The 20,816-nt window shown below is 34.7% G+C and overlaps 1 protein-coding gene across 1 annotated transcript; it reads right to left on the bottom strand.

Moving 5' to 3' along the window:
* Positions 1–8,022: 8,022 nt before the first annotated feature.
* Positions 8,023–19,664, bottom strand: LOC114263296 ((-)-alpha-terpineol synthase-like). Its single transcript, XM_082890786.1, has 6 exons — positions 18,883–19,664; positions 12,241–12,616; positions 11,697–11,915; positions 11,432–11,570; positions 10,241–10,501; positions 8,023–8,468 (listed from the first exon to the last, which is right to left on the bottom strand). Exons 1-6 carry the CDS (start codon positions 19,103–19,105, stop codon positions 8,169–8,171), a joined length of 1,518 nt encoding a protein of 505 aa, XP_082746912.1. The 5' UTR covers positions 19,106–19,664; the 3' UTR covers positions 8,023–8,168.
* Positions 19,665–20,816: the final 1,152 nt, after the last annotated feature.

Below are 20,816 nucleotides of genomic sequence, written 5' to 3'. Positions count from 1 at the left end.
AAAAGATGCTCTGTTTTTTTGTTTTTGTTTTTGGAACTTGCCTCTTTTATATAGTAAAAGGGAGAGGTTATATTCCCCCCAAAATATAGTTCAGGGGGACAACTCATCACATTCTGTCTAATTGTGGACGAAAGGTGACGGCAGGGGTCTAATTGATTAATTTGTGGAAAGTTTAGGTACTAAATTGAAATAAATCAACGTGAAAAACGTGTGATAGTTTGGAGGGGAAAATGATATTTCCTCAAAAAATTAGGGCCTATTGTAAACATCTTTATGGGGTAATTGCATTTAAGTGTGCCCCCTTTCGGAAGGTTCGAAAGAAGCCCTACAGTTCGGACTCCTACGGTTCTGAATTTAATCTCACAAGTGCAAAATGTGAAATTGATAAACACCAAAGAGTCCAAATCCAGTACATCTTTTGGAAAATCGATTTTGAATAAAAAATGTCAAAATTGAGTCCAAATCCAGCAAATCTTTTGAAAAATCAATTTTGAATAAAAAATGCCAAAATTGGACGGTTTTGCCAGATACAGAGTCGCCACCTAAATATTTATTTTGGAAAAATTTAGGAAACCCATGACTTGTGTCAAAGGCCATGTGTCCGTCATCATCAAAGTTGCCTCGGCTCAGGAACTTAGGTACGAGAGGGAAAGGTCATGAATTGAGCACCCTCGCTCGCCCGATCAAAGATGTGCCTCTACTAATCATCATATGATTTTTATTAACATTATATGCTCTTGTTCCAGTTGTTAGGCTAGCTTACTATGTGATGCGCACAAGCAAATATAGACTAGTTTGCTCTAATTAGAATAACTCAATTTCATGTTTGTTTTTGCAAAATTGTTTGATTTTGCCACCTCGAGTGGGCTTAAACTTTGCGAATTTTCCACTCAACAGAGTGGGCTTAAACGTACATTCATTGAATTATTCCAATTCAAGCAACAAGCCTTTATCTAGAGGCACTCAAACAGTTTAACAAGTAAGCATTTAGCCTTATGGCAAGCATGCTAGTCATGGCAATCACTCACACTCATGCAAGTATGCTAAAGCACTAAAAACTCACCTAGTACTCTAAGCTAAATAAGAAACTAATTAGAAAAATGCATGTTCTTAGCTATGCCAAATGACTAATGCAACACATGCGAAAATGCAACTAATAGGCTCGGCTACTAATATAGCATATGGATCGATTTTGATAACATGTGGTCTAAGCACGTATTCAAAGAAGTATTGAAATGACAACGCAGTTTGAATGATACGCTGAGCCTTGGTGCATGCAATACAAGATGAATGGATGCAAGCATAAGATATGCTAATTCAAACATGTCCCTAATCTAAACACCAAAAGCAGTTAAATAAAAGGGAGAAAGACGTGGAGTTGGAAGACATACACATTATTACATTACACTCTCACGAAGGAGAGCCCAAATAAATAAGCTAGCTAAGCTAATTAAGCTAAGCTATTTAAACTAATTATTACAAAACTTGAACAAATAATTAACTAACTATCTAAGCTAATTAAATATTACAGCACAAGCTAATTTAATTAATCTAAACTACTTAAATAAGTAAACCAATTAGCTACAACTAATTAAGCTAATGTAAATATTATAACACAAACTAATTAGTTACAACTAATTAATTTACAACAAATAAATAATTAAATACTAATTTAAACTAATTAACTAGCTCACTAGTCCCAGGAAGGAAGGAGGCCCATGCATGCTCGGTTTTCACCTAAAGAACATCCGTTGTTTGCTCTCGGAAGCCTCTGTTGCACAACCCTTGCATTGATTTCCTCTTCCAGATCAACTCTGCTATGCTTCACAAACATTCTGCTCAAAATTCATTGGTGGCCGGCAGGCCAAAAGTGGTGGCTGGCCGGCCACCAATAGGGGGTTGCCGTCCAACATTGGTGGCCTACCGGCCAGTAATAGTGGCCGGCCGACCACTAATGACACACCATTTCTCTTGCTGCAACAGAGAGCATACAGGGCAAAGAGAGGGAATTCTCATAGGTTGTTTGTATTGTGTATCCCTCCTTATCATCGAAACATCTCAAAGGAGTGATACACTTGGTCCTCAAACCATCAATCAAGAATTTCATTGGATGATAGCTAAGGAACCAATGTGTACAAGTTAATAAATGCACAAACAAGACCCAAAAGACCACCACCCTATCATGCATGATCAAGGGCAATGGAGGCCTTGAAAATTTGGCACATTTTATCACTTTGAGTATGAAATGTCTCAATTTTCCTTGTGTTTAATTAACGTCGATTGAACACATCAAAACACAACCAATTTCTTATCTTGCACACTTTTAGTTTCAAATTTTTAGTTATGCATTTTAACTTGCCAACCCATTATTTAACCAATTAAGTCCATTGGTGAGAAGTCTTCTAAAGGGAAGGAAGTGTCAAACAAGGGGTGGTTCAAAGCAAGAGAGAGATGTCATGCCATTGGTAATGAATCCCTAAAAAAGGATTAAACCATTAAGCAATGAACCTTAATCTCAAGCTTAAACTATCCTAAGGTTGAAATAACCCTCAAAGCAAATAAAGATTGAAGAAATGAGGGAGATTACAGAGATTAATGAGTGCTAAAAATAGGTGAGAAAAGCACTAAAACATGCAATCAACTCAAACAAGTGGTACCTAAAGGCCTAAAACACCAAGCTTGTGAGGACTATTACACTAGAGGCATACAAAACAAGACTTAAATGCAATAACCAACCAAAAAAAGAGTGGAAACAGTTTAAAATAGAGCCGAAAACATGCTGAAATTAAATTATAAAAGGCTAGAAAATTAAGCTAACACATAGAGCTAACTAGGTTAGCAAACAAGACACAAGGAGGGGAGGCTAACCCCTCCAAATTTGGAATTCAAAACATGATTTTAGCCACTGAAAAAGCTCTAAAAATTAGTGTTTAAAAGCTCAAAAACATATAGTAAAAGGGTGGAAAACACATGGGTAAATGCCTCCAAAATAAGATACAAAGAAGGATGAACCACTCCTCAACCTTTAATGGCCTTAAAACCTAAGTTTCAGCCCAAAAATGTAGAGTTTTTACAGTCCAAAAATTGTACAAAAAATGTGCTGGAATGAAAACAAAAGTAGCTAAAACAATGAGCAATTTATGTTAGTAAACAAGCCAATGAAGAGGTGGCTAATCCCTCCATTTTTGGGACTTTAAAATCACTTTTTTAGCGTCTGGAAACCTCTGAAAATCAATGGTAAAAAACTCAAAAAAACTTGATGAAAGAATGGGAAACACAAGTGGAAAGGCTTAGAAAAAAAGGTTCAAAGAAGGGTGGTTAACCCCTCTACCTTTAATAACCTTAAATCACAAGCTTCAGCCATAACTCAAAATCAGCAAGAAAATATAGAAAAGAAGTAGTGCAAAGATGGTACAAAGGCAAGAGAAGGTATACCTCTTAAAGAGGAATGAACCCTTGAGTCAAAAAAATACCAATTTCACACTCTCAAGTGCTTCAAGAGCTCAATTGCAAGCTCAAATAACTTCATCAAGAAGTTCTCTAGGTTTGGTTTAGAGTGTTTGGGCAAAGGCTATGCAAGTTGAAAGAAAGAGAGAATTATAGAGAGAAAATTGTAGAGAGAGAGGATTTTTTTGCTCCCAAAGTTTTCTCTAACTTTGAAACCAAGAGAAAAGGTCCTCTATATATAGAAAATAAGAGCCTCATGTCGAAATATCTATATAGAGACAGGTGGAGCTTTGTGGAAACAACTAAAGGAAAATATCTGCAAAAAAATCTGTTTTTTGACACTTGTGGCCGGCAGGGCACTAATGATGGACAACAAAACACATTAGTGGACGGCACCCTCCCAAAAGTGGGTAAATCTACTCAAAAAAAGGCCAAAAATTTCACTACTGGCCGACAGGCCACTATTTGTGGCCGGCCACAAAAACCTATTTCCCAGGCCTGACTTCAAACAGGCATATCTCCTTCATCTGGTCATTCTTGAGTCTAAATTGAAGCCCCAGAAGTCTACTTTTCAATGGTGGCAACCTCACATCTAAATTCTAAGTTTTCGAAGAGATATTCCTATTTTAGTGAAGGCTTCTCAGTTTTGTCCTAACGGATTGATACCTAACTTTTCCCCCAACTAGTTTTCTTCCCTCCCCTCCAATTTTCTTCAACTCCAAACCTTTAAATAAGATGTTTTAAAGATTTTTTTCAAAGATTTCACCTCCCTTTCATTTATTTCCACTTTTTCATTACTCGGTTTACCGAAAAGTACAATTTTTAATGAAATGCAAGCCTTAGAATATCGTAGAAATATTTGGGAAAAATATTTTGAAAGAGAGGGTTTTAAGGTCTAAAATAGTTTTGGTCAAAATAGTTTTTGGTCCAAAATGGGGTGTAAAGTTGGGATTTAGAAGCTCTTCTTGCTGAAGAAATCGAACATTTGCGTAGCACAACTTTCATCATTGAGTGATCAATCAATGGCGCCTAACTCTTAAGGCTGGTAAAAAATGGGGCGTCTACAAAGTGGCCAATTGCACATTTGAACATTTTTCCAAAAAAAATAAAATAAAATTAGGGCCTATTGTACTTTTAAACATCTTTATAGGACAATTGCGAACATATGTACTTTGCAATTTTGTTTCTCATTTAACAATAAAAATATTCCAAATATACTTTTTAGTTAAACTTCACAATGAAATGAAATACAAATTGCAATTCAACTACATCATGATATGGAAATAGTGTTCCATTCCTTCCAAAATTGCACATGCATCCCAATATTGTCACTCTCTACAAATTGGATGTGTTTTCCAATTTAAAACCTCACACAAAGATACATTATAGACGGTTTAACTTAAAAACAAAAACTTTTACATTTGTCTGTGAAAGGAGAATGGGTTCAACAAGTAGCAAAGATGCACACTCTTTGTTCTTGCCTCCCACACATCATGGCCATGGCAGTCTCTGTGTAGGTACATGAATTTCGCGGCCCTAGGAAGGTTAGTCACGATCTCCACAAAAATTGGGTTGAAGGGAGAACCCACAAGTTATGCTTCATTCAACTTCTTCGAAACCTCACTAATCAAATGTTTGACATGGTCAGGAGCATCTTTAGCAGAAGCAACAGTTTCATACATGTAAATTTGGACCAATTTGGAATTGTAACCTCTTTTTACCTTATCTTGATCAAGAAATTATTAAAAAAGAAAGAAGAAAATATGGATCATTAGATCTTATAGTTAAACAAAAAAAATTAAATGCAACTAGTAGGCTATAAATAATTCTATAGGCTGAAACCAACCACATAATCAATAAGAAAAAATATTAGTGTAACAACATGAGCGGAACAATTTCTTCCGTTGTTGCCCAATAATGTCTAATGTGTTCGTTTTGTGTCAGCATAGTGTTCGCTCAAGCAAATGCAAGTAATTGTTGTATTTTATTTATTTATTTATTTATTTATTTATACATGTGTATGTTTAGAAGATTTTTTTTTTCCAGATTAATGGTAGATTTTACAATTTTTAATTATTAAGGGTATAAATTTTTCTATGAGTATGCAACTATTTCAAAAAGGTACAATTGATTTCTAATTTTCTCTATTTATTTTGAGAACGGTTCACTGACTTTCGGGGTAATTTAAAAAAAAAAATTACAACTGAAATTGGAAAGGGAAAATTAATTTCAAATCAATAGAAATCACTTATTCAATTTTCAAAAATGTTATCATCATCATCTTCTTCTTCTTTTTATTTGTTATTTTCTCATTTTTTTTAACTACAAACACTTGTTTAGTTTGTCAACGATCACTCCTAGCCTATCTTTTGCCACTCAAAACCCCGCCTCTTCAAATCAATTATAACTATTTCTATTTCAATAATTGCTCACATTCAATTTTCTTTTTAACTTGACACTTAATATATTTATTGAGGCAAAAGAATAATAGATACATTTGTCTGATTAATTTGATTTATTTTAATCTTTACTATCACGTTCAAAATCCCTTTTTTATCATTCAAAAGAAGAAATAAACTAACTTATTGTTTGGCATGTCCAATGGAACCACATATGAGTGCCAAATATGGTGAGAATGAAAAAAACTTTAGAACATGATTTAGACCGAAACGAGAGGTTAGGGCTTTTAATTAGGCCCAAAACCAAGAAATCCAAAGTGTGAATGGCCAAGATCCAAGACTTAAGCAGAATCATAAGGATTGAAACAATTGTTGGTGTCTAATTTAAATTGGAGCATTTATTAATAAATCATATTTTCATGATTTATGGACATTAAAATATTTTAAATGAAATATACTCACATTTAGAAACGTAATAAAACAATAGTACACACATTAAAAAGATGTCTCATTGTCATATTTTAAGAGTAACACATTTAACAAAATTTTAATAAGACAATAGTATACAAATACCTCATTATCATATTTTAAGAAAAATAACACATTTGGCAAAAGTTTAATTAGACAATAGTGCACACATTAGAATGATGCCACGTTGTCACATTTTAAAAATGACAAATCTGGCAAAAATTTAATAAAACAACAGTGTACAAATAAAGCATACCCACATTTGTTGTCTTCAAAAAATATAGTGAAAGCATTTCACGGTATATATTTTCAAATAAATGGGACTTATTAATCTATAAGAAAATTCATAAGAATTTTCGATATATAATTTTTTTTCGAATGGGACATTCGGATAAATACTACAAGAAAAAACACTTTCCGTGACTAACATTTTGGTCGCGAAAAGTACCATATTTGGTCGCTAAAACCTTTTCGCGACCAAAATATGTTGGTCGCGAGTTGGTCGCTAAAGCCTCGTCACAGATAGTTTTCTGCGACCAAAAAAGCCTTTGGTCGCTAAAAGTGACCATTCGCGACCAACTTTTTTGGTCGCAGAAAATCCAATTCATATTAGCCAAAAGTAAACTTTTAGTGACCAAAGATAAGTTGGTCGCCAAAAGTCAGCGCCTTGACCCAAAAAAGATAATTCTTTTGTGCTGCCTGGGACCCAAACTCCTGACCAAGGAGCCACCATGCACCCAATCCACTCTGCCAATAACATGCTTCTTGTTCATATTTGGCAAACAATATATATAACGCATAAAAATTGGGTTATGTATTATTTTATAAAACTTTTAATGCCTAAACAGAAAAATAGCATGTAATTACAGTAATATCATTTTTTTTTAAATTTATCCCGCCGTAACTTTCCGCGACCAACTTTTTTTTTTGGTCGCCAAAAGGTAATCTTCCGCGACCAAAAAAGCCTTTGGTCGCCAATAGTATACTTTCCGTGACCAATTTTTTTTTTTGGTCGCCAAAAGGTGATCTTCTGCGACCAAAAAAGCCTTTGGTCACCAATAGTATACTTTCCGCGACCAACTTTTTTTTTTGGTCGCCAAAGGGTAATCTTCTGCGACCAAAAAAGCCTTTGGTTGCCAATAGTATACTTTCCGCGACCAACTTTTCTTTTCGGTCGCCAAAAGGTGATCTTCTGCGACCAAAAAAGCCTTTGGTCACCAATAGTATACTTTCCTCGACCAACTTTTATTTTTGGTCGCCAAAGGGTAATCTTTTGCGACCAAAAAAGCCTTTGGTCGCCAATAGTATACTTTCCGCGATCAACTTTTTTTTTTTTGTCGCCAAAGGATATACTTTCTGTGACCAACTTTTTTTTTGGTCACCAAAAGGTGATCTTCCGCGACCAAAAAAGCCTTTGGTCGCCAATAGATATACTTTTTGCTACCAACTTTTTTTTTTGTCGCCAAAAGGTGATTTTCCGCGACCAAAAAATTGTGGTCGCCAAAAGTTAAATTTTGGTCGCAGAAAATGGACTATTTGCGACAAAAAAAAAAAAGTGGTCGCCAAAAGTGTTTTTTCTTGTAGTGAAATTTGTCAATTTAAATTCACTAGTAAAGGCTAGACACATAGCAATACAAATATCCCTAGAATAGATGTAATTGCAATTGGACCCAAATACGAGAAAGACAACTCAATACGAGAGACATACTAAAAGAGAAGAGTAGGTGGAGGTAGTTATTAAATTGCACCAATCCAAACATTGTCATTCTAGGAGCTGAAAGTTTTTACAATTTATAACCTCACACAAAGATACATTATTGTTCAACTTTAAAATTGAAACAGCGTTAGATTTGTCTATGGGAAGGGAATGGGCTCGACGAGTAGCAAAGACGCACGCTCTTTGTTCTTGCCTCCAACGTCATGGCCATGGCCATCTCCATGCTGGTAGATGAATTGAGAAACCCTAGCAAGATTAGTTGCAATCTCCACAAAAATCCGGTTGAAGGGAGAATCCACAAGTTGAGCTTCATTCAATTTTTTCCAGGCCTCACTAATCAAATGTTTAACGTGGTCACGAGCATCTTCTGCAGAGGCACCAGTTTCATGCATGTAAATTTGGATCGATTTTGGATTGTCACCTCGTTCTACCTCATCCTGAGCAAATGATTTTTAAAAAGAAGAAAATGTAGATCATTACACGAACCTAATTTTCTAAAATCATTCTAGAGACATGGAATCGATCATATAATCAATCACAAAAAATATAAATAATGTGAGTGTAACATTTAATCAAGGTTGCCTAGTACTATGTCGTGTTGATTTTCTGGCACCATTATGTTTTCATTTTTTTCATTGCGCTTTTAATGTTTTCTAAAACAAAAATAAGAAACAGTTTGAAAATACCCATCATTTTCATTTATATGTTTACATTTAAATTTCAAAATAACTTTTTAATGCTTCCAAAAAATAGAAAACAAATATAAAATTATATGCTGGCCTCAATCTCTCTAAAAACCTCTCTCTCTCTCTCTAAAAACCTCCACCCCCAGGCGTCACTTTTGGCCGGCCGACCACCGTCTTTGGCTATGGCGGTCGGCTGGCCGAGCTCTCTCTTGTGTTTGTGTGCTGGCTTTTGCTTTTAATAAACTTGATTTCCACAATGTCTTCCCACTTAGTTGTGTTTTGTGTGCTGCTGATCTTAAACTTTTTGGTGTTTGTTGCCCCCTTTTTTTGGTTGATGCATTGGGGTTGTATGTTTTGTTTTAACTGGGGCTACTTGGAATAAGGATTAAAACAGAGTAGAAGGAGGTCGATTTTGGACCGGAATAGAGGATGTTCAGATCTGGTTTGGATCTTCATTCAGGCATTCCTTTGCGAGTGGAAGTTTGAGGGATGAGCTTTGGTTCGGATCTATGGAGTTGCTTCGGTGCTTTGTTTGGGGGAAACATGGGTGTTGAAGTTAATCTAGATCTATCTAAGATTTCATTCGAGTGCTCCTATTCGAGTGGGTGTTTGAGAGGTGAACTTCATCTAGATGTATAGAGGTGTCTCGGCGGTTGTTCGATGTTTTGGGTTGTCAACATCGGAGCTTCTACAGTGGGTGTGTTCGCAGTTTGGATCGGAAAAGATGTGTTCGACCGTGGAAGTGGAGATGGCAGTGGGTCTTGTTCCGCTGTAGTCGTGAGTTTTGATTGTCCTTGGGTGTGCTCGGTTGCAATGAGTGCTTGGAGTTTTGAATCAGAAAAGAAGTGTTCCGACCATGGAAGTGGAGCTGGGTGTGGAGTTTTTTTCCAGCCATGGAGCTATTGGCTATGGAGTTTTCCGGCCATGGAACGGTCTCGATCGGATTAGCGGAGTGTGCGGAATGCTTTTGATGCTATGGTTGAGCGTTGTCAGGTGTGGGTCTCGGCTTTGGTGGCGTGGGTCTTGGCTTTGGTGGGCTATTGAGAAGATTTTAGTTTGGGTGGTGTGGGCATTGGGAGTGCAGCAGCATGGGTGAATAAAATATTCGAGTTGAATAGTAGTGTGTGGTTTGTTGATAAGAGGAGTGCAGCTGCTTGGGTGTTGAAAAAGAAAATTTTAGTTTGTTGAAAAGAGGAATGCAGGAGCAGTTTGAGTATTTTGGTGTTGGTTTTTAATTTTTGGGTGTGTGGGTTGATTTTGTGAGGATTCGTGTATTTTATTTTCTGGTTAAGTCCTTCTTAACTTTTTTGTTTAAAAAAAAATCGTGAGGCCAAGGGGTTGGTTGTATGGCTGCGAGTAGCAGTAGTAGGGGTAATTTGTACTTTCCAAATCTCTTTCGATGCATGTCATCTTCCTATACTTTTAATTTCATGCTGTTAATGAAATTTTTCTTTGCTGATCAAAAAAAAAAAAAAAAACAAAACAAAAAAACACAAGCAGGGGGAAGAAGACAGGCTACCCACCCATGATGTGCCCAAATCATCAGAAAGTCGAACAATCAATGAAGGCCACTTGATTAAATCATGGTAGTCCTCTAAGGAGTCCAACTCTTCTTGGGTAATGGGATTTGAGAAGGGATTTGTGCTTAGAAGATAAGCATGTGTTAGCATCACAGGAGCAGCAACAGATGTCCATGCATGGTTCACATACTCCTCCATTGTTGGTATTTCTCCACTGTGGGCCCAATTTACCTCCTTTAGATAACAGTGAATTAAGTCTTGCCACTGCAACATTTACCAATACAATATTAATAGCATGATGATGATGATGAAATACAATCAATCTTCTGCAATTCAAATAAGCTCACAAGGTATGGGCAATGTTTTTGAAAACATATTCTCTATACATAATTTTTTATTGAAATGATATGAAAGTGATTTAGTATAAGTTTTATATTTGTATATGATTACTCTATGATTAAATAAGATAAAAATGATAGGTATATATCCACACATAAAATTTAATGCAACTGAAATTCATTATTTTAAATTAATCTAAGTCATGTATTAATTTTTATAAGAAAGTTACAAACTCAGAATTTATGCCATGAATTTTATTTAGAATCAGAAAGAGTGGTTGTGATTCAACTGATGTATTGTGAAATTTATGCATAAGATGAATTTGGATCGCATACTGAAAATTTTGAAAAATTTTTTAGAATTTATAGTATTAATTAGCTTGTTTGGTTCTAATTTTCAAAAAATTCTACTTTTTTATTTTCCGTATTTTAATGTTTTCACTGATTTTTTTTATTATTTTAAGCAATTTTGTTTTTCATTTTTAGACACACCTAACATAAATACGTTTAAAAAGTAAAATATTTGTGAAAAAAATCTTTAAAAAATACACTAAATACCAAAAAAACAAAACAAAAAAAAAATTAATACATTTTTCGTATTTTGTGTATTTATTAATTTTTTTAAATATTTTTTCATAAATATTTTATTATTTGGATATATCTAAGTAAGGTGCATCTAAAAAAATAAAAAAATTACTTAAAATTTAAAAAATATTCACTAAAAACAGAAAACACGAAAAAACAAAAGACTCAGTTTTTAGAAAACTAAATTCAAAAGGCTGAAACCAAACAAATTGATTGTAATTTTTACAGTTTCTATTTTGTTTTTGTCAAGTGTAAGGAAAGTGTGCAACACCTTTCTTTTAAGGTATGGGAGGATGTGAATTCCATGCTCCTTAAGAGTGTCATAAGCCATTTCATTAATCCAATTGTAGTAACCAAGGAAACATATCTTCATATAATCCGGTAAATGTTCTACTGCATTCACATCCCATCTGAGAAACAAAAAAATTGTGTCAAATTTTATGTTAAAAATGATAGTTGTGCTTAACTGGAAATGAAATGTTCTTAATTTCTGCATGTAAATTATTAACACTTAGCTTGTCAGAAACTGCACCAACCTGTCAACGGCATCTGTGAAGAGCTCGAGTTCATCCAAGGTACCGTAAGCATCATAAACATCATCCAAACATGTTGTTAGTATATTGATCCTTGTTTCCATTCTCCTATAATGTTGGAATTGAGGCTCGTATGCCTCTCCTAGAGACCATAAGTAATTCTCCATCACCCTATCCCTCATAAATGGCAACCTTTCCCTCCAACGTGTACTTTCCCACCACCTATATTCAATGAAACCGATGAAGAATGATAAATATAAGAGAAATTCTAGAGACAAAAAGCAAAAATAAAAAAAATAATACAACTAAATACATAAATTAACTATGATTTTGTTGAGTATGGTTTAATTAGGATTCCTTAGGAAGAAATTTCACTAGATAAATTTTATTGATTTGTTTCACCTCCAATGTGGACTACAATTTTCAAACTATGGTGCATTTGACATGTCCATAGGATGTTATGTGAATGCGCATAGCAGGTGAAATAAAAGTTAGAACCGTATAACAACCCTTTTACTTGAAATGTGAACCATATAAGTTATCTTACCTTGACACGTGTTTTAGATCTTCTTGATGAATTGCTTGTACCATGTTGAAATCCAATTTGGCAAACTCAAGCAATGTAGGGTTCATGTCCGATCTCCTCTCATAAGCATCAATGAACCACCTAGCTTCCATTCTTGGCATGGTCCAATGTAGTGGAAGCTCCAAAGCATGACTCACTAGCATGGCTAGATTTGGATCTGTCCTCTTCTTGAGGTATTCTTTGAGATGTTTAGTTGCAAAATCTCTAGCCTCTTCCAATATGCTTTCACCCTCCATTAAAAGGTATGATGATTCATACAAGGATAGTAGCCCCTTGATGTCCTCACTCAAGGACTCCTTGAATTGCCCAAACTTGTCCTTGAAATTACTGAAAACTTCTACAAGCAACAAAGTATACTTTTAATTGCGAATTACAAGGGATGAGCTTCTGTTTACATTTGCATCTATTTATACTCATTCATACTCTTCTTATAGGCCCAAATTCGGACTCACATCAATAATCTGAACCGTTTAATTTGTAAATTTCGTAATAAAGGTCATCTATTTAAAAAATCAATTTCATCAAACATCTATATATATATATAAGAACAAATCACATTTTGTTTTATAAAATGAATAGTAAATATGATTGTAAACTTAAACCATTTATTTTATAAAACAAAATTTTATTTGTTTATCTATTTATATTTTTTCGATAAATTTAATTTTTTGTATGAATAACTTGTACTGTAAAACTTATGAAATAGACAGTTTGAATGAACCGAATGGGGGTCATTATTGTGCTGTTGTGCCTCAATTTGAGGTGCATGATGGACTTATTTTTATGATTCAAACCGTCATTTTGTAGAGTTTGTTGAGTACTTCATGCCTACCAAAAATCATATTAATCTGATATCAATAACTATATGATCGGTAATCAAAAAAATAAACAATAAGTTTTTCTTTTGAGAAATAACATAAAAAATACGTAATTCGATTATATATTTATTGGTACCCGATTAATATGGTTTTTGGTAGACATGAAGTATTCAACAAATCTTAAAAAATGTACGGTTCGGATCATAAAAATAAGCTCATAATATACCTCAAATTGAGGCACAACAATCACTCCTATGCCTTTAGCACAGTAATAATCCCAATTCTTTAAATGATCAAAGTGAGTCCAAATTAAAACTCATAAAAATAGTATGGACAGATATAGAAAGATGAATTACAATGACTAAGATAAAAAGATATTTATATTCTGTAAGTGGTGGTGGAGCCACCATAAGTGCAAGAGAGGTACGACCTCTCTACTTTGTTGTAATGATATCAATGAAATATGGATGGATATAAATTCCCATCTTCTTCCTTGACATTTCTAATGCCTCCCCTGGGTTATATTGGATTTTTATTTTTTTTAAAGGGGGGTTTGTGTTTTTGAGATATCTTGGGTTATCCTTTCTCTTGCTTCAAGATTTGACTCTACATAGTGGATGAGGTGTTATGTGGTGTTCTCCATTTTTTGTGTGCAAGTTTTCATGGTAAAAACTAAGAACCCACTTCGACTATCCAAATTTGCTATGAAATTTTTCCTTCCCTTTCTAGACTCTTATTTGTGTATGCAAGATCTTGTGATGGTTCTTATTGATGGGTAAATTTCTGTATTTTTCTGAAAATCTTTGATTTTCCATTAAGGGCCTTGAACTTGTGGGCTCCCATGAGATGTTTATATATGTTGGAGATGGTATATTTGTTCCAATATGGCCGGAGTTTTGGCTAACCGATCTTTATGTGTGCCTTAAAGAAGATTCAAGAAATGAAGAAGAGTCAAAATAGATTTGTTTATTCATAAACCATTTCAATCAATTGCACATCTATCTAGATCATGTACAGTATTTATAAACTAATATACTCTACCTAACTATAGTTACAATTAACTATAGTTCTAACAACTTTACAACTGCTATAGTTAATACTAACTAGTGCTGACTAATCTAACTGACTTCAGATGAGGTGGAGTTGGTTTGGTCATGCTGGTGCAATTGCTTCGGCAATATTGAAGTTGAAGTCTGCAACTGAGGTTGTTTAACATTCCCCGTCAAGCTGACAGAAGAAGAATGAGCCAGAAGCTTGTGTTGAAGAAAGTTAAACCGAGAAATTGAAAGGGGTTTGGTGAGGATATCAGCAATCTGGTCAGCAGTAGCAAGATGTTTGATTAGCAACTGTTTGGAAGCAACACGCTCACGGACAAAATGATAGTCCACTTCAATATGTTTAGACCGAGCATGAAAAACCGGATTACTAGACAGGGCAATGGCAGAGAGATTGTCACACCATAAAGTAGGTGGGGCAAGAGGAATGTGAAGATCCCGAAGAAGCATGCCAAGCCAGCTGAGCTTGGCCGAAGTCTGAGCAAGAGCGCGATATTCAGCTTCAGTGGAGGAGCGAGAAATAGTAGGTTGTTTCTTCGCAGACCAAGAAAACAAGTTAGGACCCAGAAAAATACAAAATTCAGTAGTGGACTTGCGGCCAATGGCGTTCCCAGCCCAGTCGGAATCCGAATAGGCAGTGAGAACAAGAGGGCCTGGCTGAAACTGAAGTCCCTTATCAAGAGTTCCTTTCAAATAACGCAATAAGCGTTTGACAGCATGAAAATGACTAACCAAAGGAGCGTGCATATGTTGACAGGCAGAGTTGACTGCAAAAGCAATGTCAGGGCGAGTAATGGTCAGATATTGAAAAGCCCCAACAATACTGCGATACAAAGCAGGCTGAGCAAAAAGAAGATCAGAGTTGGGGAAGCTGGAGGATTTAGTAGCCATGGGAGAGGCATAGGGCTTGCAGTGGGACATCCCAGCTTTGGCTAATATCTCAGTGGCATACTTAGATTGGTGCAAAAAGAAACCAGTAGCAGAAGTGTGAACAGAGATGCCCAAGAAATAATTCAGAAAACCCAACTCTTTCATGGAAAAAACTTTATGCATTTGAACAAGCAACGAGGTAATATAAGAAACATCACTCCCAGTTAGCAAAATATCATCAACATATATAAGTAGAATGGTGATGGCAGATGCAGTCTTCTTAATAAACAAAGGAGAGTCACAATGACTAGCAATGAAACCTTGGGACAAGAGAAAAGTGGAGAATGTAGAAAACCATGCCCGAGGAGCTTGCTTAAGCCCATACAAGGCTTTATGCAGTTTACACACCTTATGAGGATGAGAAGAATCAATAAAACCTGAGAGTTGAGTCATATAAACCTCATCATGAAAGACACCATGCAAAAAAGCATTAGATACATCCAATTGTTTGATAGACCAACCAAAATAAAGGGCAAGACACAATAAAATGCAAATAGTGGGCTGCTTTGCAACAGGACTAAAGGTGTCAATACCCTCCTCTTGGAGATAACCTTTAGCCACTAACCGGGCTTTATAACGAGCAATGGAACCATCAGAGTTCTTTTTCAATCGATAAGCCCACTTACACCCAATGACATTCTTGTTAGGAGGAAGGTCAACTAAGGACCAAGTGTGTTGAAGTTGAAGAGCATGAAATTCTTCATGCATAGCCTGAGTCCAATCTGGAGATTGAGACGCTTCCTTATAGGAAGAAGGTTCAGTGGGAACTTGGGCCAAATGAGCAGTAGGAGAAAGATAAGTAGATTTGGACCAAGTGACCATAGAATGAGTGTTGGAGCTGAGATGAGGAGAAATATGAGTAGAAACTGGAGCAGAGAGAGATAAATCAATAGAAATTGAAGATATAGGAATAGGATGAGAGGAGGAAGGAACTGTAGAACTAGGAATAGACAGAGGAAGATCAGTAGAAGAAATAGGGTGATTAGCAGAACTAGGAACAGGAAGAGGAACAATTAGAGGTGTTGAAGAGGAAGGAGAAACAGAAGAAAGAGAGCTGAAAGAAGAAGAAACAGAAGAAGAAGTGGAGGGCCAGAAAAAGGAATGTAATTGAGTGATTGATGGAACTGGTGAAAAAGAAGAACAAGATGAAAAAGGAAAACAAGTTTCATCAAACACAACATGCCTAGAAAGATAGATATGACCTGTAGAGGGATCAAGACAGCGATACCCTTTCACTGACGGATGATAACCAATGAAAACACATGGAATGGACTTAGATTGAAGCTTGTGGTTAGTGTAGGGCTGTAACCAAGGATAACACCTGCAACCAAAAATTCTTAGAAAAGAATAATCTAGAGGTTTATTAAACAGCATTTCAAAAGGAGTAAGATTGTGAAGCTTAGCAGTAGGTAATCTATTAATAAGCAAGACAGCTGTAGCTAGTGCCTCAAACCAAAGATTTAAAGGCAAAGAGGCATGATGCATTAGAGCAATAGTTGTTTCAATTAGATGTCTGTGCTTTCGCTCAACCACTCCATTTTGAGAAGAAGTGTGAGGACAAGTAAGATGATGTAGAATACCTTTTTGTTTAAGCAAATTTTGAAATTCAGTAGATAAGTATTTACCACCATTGTCACTGCGAAGAATTTTAAGAGATGTAGAAAATTGAGTTTCAACTAAAGCTTTGAATTCAAGAAATTTAGAAAATACTTCACTCTTGTAATGAAGCGGAAACAACCAAGTAAATTTGCTAAAATCATCAATGAAAACAACATAATGCTTGTAGCCTGGTACAGAGGCAGAAAATGGGCCCCAAACATCTGAATGAATGAGAGCTAAAGGTTTATTAACAGTTGAATTGGACAAACTAAAAGGAAGCCTATGTGTCTTAGAGACACAACAATGAGGACATAAACCAGAGGAAGTGTGAGAAGGCAAATGAAAAGTGTTAATGATGTGATGAAGCTTGGTGGATGAAGGATGTCCAAGTCTGAGATGCCAATTTGGAGCAGAAGTAGCAGTTGAAGAAGCAGCAGTGGGAGAATTGGTACTCACTACAAGAAAAAACACTTTCCGTGACCAACATTTTGGTTGCGAAAAGTACCATATTTGGTCGCTAAAACCTTTTCGCGACCAAAATATGTTGGTCGCGAGTTGGTCACTAAAGCCTCATCACAGATAGTTTTCTGCGACCAAAAAAGCCTTTGGTCGCTAAAAGTGACCATTCGCGACCAACTTTTTTGGTCGCGGAAAGTCCAATTCATATTAGCCAAAAGTGAACTTTTAGCGACCAAAAATAAGTTGGTCGCCAAAAGTCAGCGCCTTGACCCAAAAAAAAAATAATTCTTTTGTGCTCCATAGGACTTGAACTCCTGACCAAGGAGTCACCATGCACCCAATCCACTCTGCCAATAACATACTTCTTGTTCATATTTGGCAAAAAAAATATATAACCCATAAAAATTGGGTTATATATTATTTTATAAAACTTTTAATGCCTAAATAGAAAAATAGCATGTAATTACTGTAGTATCATTTTTTTTTAAATTTATCCCGCCATAACTTTCCGCGACCAACTTTTTTTTTTGGTCGCCAAAGGGTAATCTTCCGCGACAAAAAAAGCCTCTGGTCGCCAATAGTATACTTTCCGCGACCAACTTTTTTTTTTGGTCGCCAAAAGGTGATCTTCCGCGATCAAAAAAGCATTTGGCCGCCAATAGCATACTTTCCGCGACCAACTTTTTTTTTTGGTCGCCAAAGGGTAATCTTCCGCTACCAAAAAAGCCTTTGGTCGCCAAAAGGTGATCTTCCGCGACCAAAAAAGCATTTGGTCGCCAATAGTATACTTTCCGCGACCAACTTTTTTTTTTGGTCGCCAAAAGGTGATTTTCTGCGACCAAAAAATTGTGGTCGCCAAAAGTTAAATTTTAGTCGCAAAAAGTGGACTATTTGCGACCAAAAAAAATAGGTGGTCGCCAAAAGTGTTTTTTCTTGTAGTGACTCTTGAAACAAGCCTGTGGAGAAGATGAAGAGAACATGGAAACTGATTGAGGAGCATGATAAAGACCCTGAGAATTAAGGCCTTTATACAGAATGCTCTTGGTATCCTTGTCCTGAACAACAAACTTATCAGCATCAAAGATAACAGAATCTTCATTTCTTGAATCTTCTTTATGCCTATCGTTGCCGCTGCTGAATTGCTAAGGAGCTGCTACATTGTTGTTGAGAATATGCTATTTTAATAATTTTTTGACATTTTATAAAAAATTATATAGAAAAATAAAAAAAATAATGTGATAATTTGACTTTTGACTTTTTTATTAAAATTAAAAATTGTCAAACGAAACAAGTTGTGAATTAGTAGCTATGAGTGTTTCCCTTTCTAAAGGGTGTATTGCCTTTTTATGTATGTAATTAATTTCTTTGTAACATTTAATGTTTTAGTGTGAAATATATGACTTACCTATCAAAAAAAAAAAAAAATGGGATAGTTTTGAAATATTAATAATTGATATTCTTACTAAAATCATATCAAACTAACAATTGTATCCCAAATTGATTGAATAAAACTATATGCATTAATTGATATATTAATTAGTATATTAACGGATGATGTGATATAAATTTAATGATTTTGAGTCTTTATAATTTGTGTAATGGATGAGTTTATAATTTTAAAATAATAAAATCATAACATATGTTAATATATTAATTGATATACTAATTAATAGAGATAGCACTACTGCATAAAAGTCAAACTTTCCACGCATAGGATTGTTGACTAGGAAATGACTAGTTACCTTTAGGGACATTATACCGATGTTGCCTCAAAAGTCTAAATTCAAGAGCTATAGCATACAAATCTCCTTTGTTGCGCCAATTCATTTTGTGATCAATATCAATGTGTATGCTCTCCAAAATTCTCTTTATTTCAGCCTCAAAGTGATGAGATACTCCAAGTCTTTGCAATGAATCTACCATCTCAAGTTTCTCCAATGGCTCCTCCAGCTTCTCTATCATCATTTTCACATCTTCCTTCAACTTAGCAGCCCATTTTTCATACGACTCTCCCTGCAGATATATATATATATATATATATAATATACTATTTTAAATTATCAACATTACAAGTGTAACCATAGTATATGTGTGAGAGAGGAATGTGGAAGAAATAAATATGTATATTAATCTTTCATTGGTGAATTAAGTTAAATGAAATTATAAGTATGGTGAGATTGACGGATGTAATTACTAGTGTAAAGTATTAGGTTACAGATGTAAAATAAATTATATTTATTTGTATACTATGTGTGATGATATTAATTAGTTGTGATTAAATTATAAAATTATGTAAAAACCTTTATTATATAAAAGATGATTGTTATCTTTAGGGTAAATTATACTGGTGGTCCTTATATTTTACCCCTTATGTCATTTTGGTCCCTATACTTTTAATTCGCTCAATTTTATTTTTAGTTTTATTATTTATTTATTTATTTTTTTGAGACGACAGAAACATATTATAGAAACAAGAAACATAATACAACTGGGAGTCGTTAGATCCTATTGGAGGCAAGCTTAGTAGCTACATGTGCTACTTCCACTGCCTTCCTAGAAGCCTTAGAAATACAAATACCAGGCCTTAGAAATACAAATACCAAACTTGTTGCAAAGAGCCCTAATATCGGATAATATATGCATTGTTTCCCAATCCTCCGTATTGTTCTGTCGGATAACATGTCATAGTGTATTGGTTTAATTTTGACTCTTAATTTTAAATTTTGTTTTAATTTGGTTTAATTAATAATATCATTAATGTTTTTTAAGGAAAAGTATCCCTAAATTGGTTGAGGTTAACTAAATGAGTTGAGTAAGTTTAAAATTTTGCTCTTAAAAATATGGCACGTGACACTTATGTACATATTTTTCATTAAAAAAACCAAATTTAGATAAAATTATAAATTTCTAGTCAAAATCGAGCCAATTGATAGTACATGGATTAAAATGACAAAAAGGTAAAGTACAAAGACTACCATCATAATTTACATTTATTTTTATAAAGTGAAAACAAAATAGTCTTTTCACATTAGCAATCAAAAATCTATCTACCTAACCCAATACATATGGGAAAATTATTAGGTACTCCCGGAGTACCACGTAATCATATATACTTTCTTATCAATCGTCATTTGTTATGCCCTCTCATATTCCTTAATTACCCGACACAAATAATTAATACCTCACCTTCTCCACCAATTATATTACCATAAAGCACTACATGATCGTACTCGAACTACCGAATAATCACCGATAGATATGATGTATTAAATTTTTTTTAAAAAAAAAAATTATACCGTCTGATAGTTTATTTATTTATTTATTTATTCAACGGCAAAATTTTAAAAATATTGCTAATAATATACTTTTAGGAATAAAATAATTTGGTGTCAAAAAATTTACTTTTTGAGGCAAAAAATCTAATCCCAAAGAGATATTAACTCATTATTAAGGGTGTGTTTGGTAACGTTTACGTTTTCAGTTTATATTTACAAAAATTTTATAAACTGGTTTTTGTTTACTTTTTGTTTATTTTTAGAAAAACATAAACTACAAACGCGTTTGGTTATTGACAAAATGTTTAAAAAAATTAAAAAATATAAAAAAGAATGAGAAATGACAAGTGGTGGCAAGTGGCGGCAGAAGACGGTGGTGGAAAGTGGTGACGGTGGGTGGT

Source organism: Camellia sinensis, chromosome 10 (genome assembly GCF_055761805.1).
Source record: "Camellia sinensis isolate YWXY chromosome 10, ASM5576180v1, whole genome shotgun sequence".
In the NCBI taxonomy this organism is placed as follows: Eukaryota; Viridiplantae; Streptophyta; class Magnoliopsida; order Ericales; family Theaceae; genus Camellia; species Camellia sinensis.
Note: the sequence above shows the minus strand (reverse complement) of the source record. Positions and strands in the feature narration are given on the sequence as shown.